Source organism: Buceros rhinoceros, unplaced genomic scaffold (assembly GCF_000710305.1).
Source record: "Buceros rhinoceros silvestris isolate BGI_N320 unplaced genomic scaffold, ASM71030v1 scaffold12561, whole genome shotgun sequence".
Classification (NCBI taxonomy): Eukaryota; Metazoa; Chordata; class Aves; order Bucerotiformes; family Bucerotidae; genus Buceros; species Buceros rhinoceros.
The window spans coordinates 47522-51199 of record NW_010396061.1 but is presented as its reverse complement, the minus strand read 5'-3'; the positions used below and the strand labels follow the sequence as shown (position 1 = coordinate 51199).

The 3678-nt window shown below is 41.7% G+C and overlaps 1 protein-coding gene across 1 annotated transcript in view; it reads left to right on the top strand.

The window, feature by feature from the left end:
* Positions 1-253: 253 nt before the first annotated feature.
* Positions 254-3678, top strand: part of PHF20 (PHD finger protein 20) — a gene marked incomplete at both ends in the record, with an annotated part of 48932 nt that continues 45507 nt past the window's right edge. Inside the window, 3 exons of the mRNA XM_010145776.1 lie at positions 254-425; positions 612-696; positions 1429-1508. Coding sequence (XP_010144078.1) covers positions 254-425; positions 612-696; positions 1429-1508 — 337 coding nt within the window. The remainder of the gene's footprint in view (positions 426-611; positions 697-1428; positions 1509-3678) is intronic.

Below are 3678 nucleotides of genomic sequence, written 5' to 3'. Positions count from 1 at the left end.
TGCTGAACTCTTAGTCATTTTGTAGCATCTTTATTGGTTGTACAAGTGGTACATCAAGTAATACTGTATTAAGATTGTAGAAGCTGGAGGTTGTTAGGTGGTGTTACTGGGCTCCCCATCACACCTGATCAAACAGGTATTTTGCTTTTGATCATGCGGAAGGCTCTTTGTGTAATGTTTTGTGCTGTGGTTAAGTGTCTGAGACAGCTTACCTTACTCTTCATTGAAATATTTCAATCTACCTTTTGACCAGGTATCCAGCTCACATCGAAGAAATCGATTATGAAGAAGGAAAAGTCCTTATCCATTTCAAACGCTGGAACCATAGATACGATGAATGGTTTTGTTGGGACAGTCCTTATTTGCGTCCCTTAGAGAAAATACAGCTAAGAAAAGAAGGATTGCATGAGGAAGAAGGTTGTGCAGTAAGTAGGAAATAGAGGGCATTGGAGTGTGTGCCGGTTCACTGTGCAGTTGTGTGCATTCTGACCATGCTGCTGTGTGCCTGCTGTGTCAGTTTTATAATTTAAATATTGGAAAGCTAATCGCTCTGTTTGAATGAAGTTGTGTGTTTCAGTAATTCTCAGATGAGAACACTTTTTGTCCTGTAGGGATTTCACATAAACGATCAGGTCTTGGCGTGCTGGTCTGATTGTCGCTTCTATCCAGCCAAAGTTACTTCTGTTAACAAAGATGGTAAGGAGCCACTTTTGGTTTTGTCATGCTTGTTAGCAGTGCATTTCTAATTGTATTCTAACCTTTTTGCTTGAGGTAGTACAGCAGGCAGAAGAGAACTGTGAAAAGGTTTATTTTCAGTTACATGTTTTAGTCTGCCATCACTTCTGTAACCTAACCACTTACCCTTTTCATGAGAGAGAAGAACTTCCTGCTGGGATAGCCAGTCAGTAATTGCTTTAAGTATATATTTGGGGAAAAGTTGTTCCTTCTTAAGCTTATTGTCAAGAGATGCAAGTAACCACAGTGCCAGAGCTGCAAAAACACTACAAATAGGAGAAGAAAAAAGCACAGCCATGCTTTTCCTTTTTGAGTATTGATGAGGAACCACGAAGGACTTTTTCCTGTGCTGTGCTTTCTTTAGGTGGATTCTATGTTGTAAGATCAAGGAGAAAAAGTCCAAGTAATTATCTATCAGAGTATTCCACCAGAAGTATTCTGGGGTTTGGTGAGGAAGGACAGTCTAAGGAGCAACTCTAAGCTTAGACGTGCACCTTTGTGCTTACCATAATCACTTTTGGCAGCTTCACTGTTTTTTGCCTTACCTGGCCTGTGATAAGAGCTCTGCTGTTGAAGATTCCAACCACACAGGTTAGCTGCAGGTACCAGCTGCCTGAGTACTGCAGCTGTCAACGAGTGCTTTGCTAAATCACTTCTGACCTTTAACTCTTATGCTTTATTTTCAAATTTTAGGTACGTACACTGTGAAATTTTATGATGGTGTAGTTCAGACTGTCAAAAACATTCATGTCAAAGCTTTTTCCAAAGATCAGGTAAGTATTGTGTCTGTGCTACCACTGTATTCTAAAACTGACGGTTCAGGGGGCTAGATTTGATGTATTACAAAATACACAAAGAGTGAACCACCTCCACGGCTTACAGACAAAACATCTGAAATAAAGTCCGTTCAAATGAAAAGGTTCTGCAAATCTTCGTGCTCTGATGTGCAAAGCTCTCAGGTTCCTGTTCTCATGAATTGCACCTCTTGAACTAAAGTCATCATAGGCATATAAATAAAAAGTTTTCTAAAGATTGTTGGAAGATTAACAATGTACATCCTAAAGCTATTGGTAGGTTATCGAAATGCACTTCAGTTGTTTCGTCTGTTTGAGATTAGTTTAAATAGATGCAGCTTAAAAATGAAGGGATGGGACCTGTGGGGTGGACGGAAACTATTCGTTCTCAAAGTAACCGCTGGCTTGTCTTGAGCCTTTTGAGGGAGCTGTCTAGAAGCTTGTCTTTCACTTCAAGCCGTTGCAGATAAGCTTGTTTACAAACCCACGTTCTGCTTCTATCGTTCGGCTGTTGTACCAACCCTTGTGGGTTCAACCTTCAGCTTGTGATTGAAAGTAGTAGTGAGCTGCTCTAAAATAAAAATAAAAATTCTGTCCTGCTCATGGTGAGAGGAAGACGTGCTGCTTTGTACTTCAGTTTTCCTACATGGGTGCTCTGTAGGCAAGGCTGACAAGTTCTAGTGCTGTGTGACTTGGTGAAAACTTCTGAAATACCTGCTTCAGAATAATTTTTATTACAATGTTTATTATTGGTTTTAAGTTTGAGATCTTGTCCTGTGTGGTAGTCGTAGCCTGTGTTTCTAGTTGTCCCTTCTGCTTCTAGTTTTCTGGAACTGTAAGTCTGAGCAAGGAAATGGAATCCCTCCCCCGACATGAGTCTTAAATACAGATTCCAGCAGTGAATGTTAATGGCTGTGGTCTGAACCTGTCTGTGGTGAGGAGGCACACCGTTCCTCGGAGTCTCCAGATCTGTGTCTCTGCCAGTCTGGAGGGAAGACGAGTTCGGAAGCACCACAGAGTGCTCTGAATAGCTTTCCAGTGGTGGTAACTGTGCCTGGCAGAGGGCTGACTAATACAAGGGAACTGCCTGAAATTGCCACAAGAAATATCTCTGCCGTATTTAAACTTGAATACATGAAGTTGAATAATCTTAAGAAATATTCTGCATAAGAAAGGCAAAATATTTTCTCTTCTTTAGGGAGCTTCATGTTTCTGCATGGCTTTGGGTGGGTTTTGAGTAAGTTTTCTTCTCCATTTAACCATGGGCCAGGAAGACTTCTCTAAACCCAAGACATAAGTTGTGCTAGAACATTCTGTCCTGTCTTTTAGCATAAAGTGTAAAGGGAGAATTTCCTAGTAAGCTCTGCTTGCGCAGTCAGAAGTGAAGGTTAAATAAAATACTTGAGCCACTGGAAACCTCACGATTCAGTTTTGAGCGTCTGTTCCTTCAGGTGTGGATTCCAGTACAGCACTAGTGATGCAGCGTGCTGGCACTGGAGGGGACCTGTTCTGGTCCAAAAAAAACCCCCCAAACCAAAAAAACAAAACAAACAAAAAATAATAAAAAAACCCCACCTGACTTCTGAAGGGAGCTATCTAAGCTGTTTGCCTTAATGACAGTGTTCTCTCTGTCCCTGCGTAGAGGGTGTCACAGGCTGCGTTGAACAGTGGTAAAATGCTTGTGACCTGCACAGTGTGATTGTACCTGAAGGGACACGCTGCTTTTAAGAGTTCAATAATATCAAGAGGTGATTCAGACGTACTGTATTTATGGCTCAGTTTCTTAAGAGTAATGTAAGGTGGTTCATGTGTGTTCCAGTACTGCACGCTTGTTTCAAACGCGATGGGTCTGTGAGCGGCACAACTGATGAAACATTATGTCTGAGGGCTCTGTTTTGAGGTTTTTTCCTAATGTTTTGAGTTTCCGCTGAAGCTTTTCCCATGGCTGTGACATTTAAGGAATTTACAGAAGACAGATTTTTGTCTGGTAACACCAGTCCTGAGAAACCTGGGCAAGTGAAAGACTTTTTTCCCCTTTGCCAAGCTGTTCTCGTGATTGCATAGATGTTTTATAGGATCAGATAATGGTTTGGGCTGGAGGGACCTGAAATACCATCTTGTGCCAGCACCCTGCCGTGGGCAGGGACAC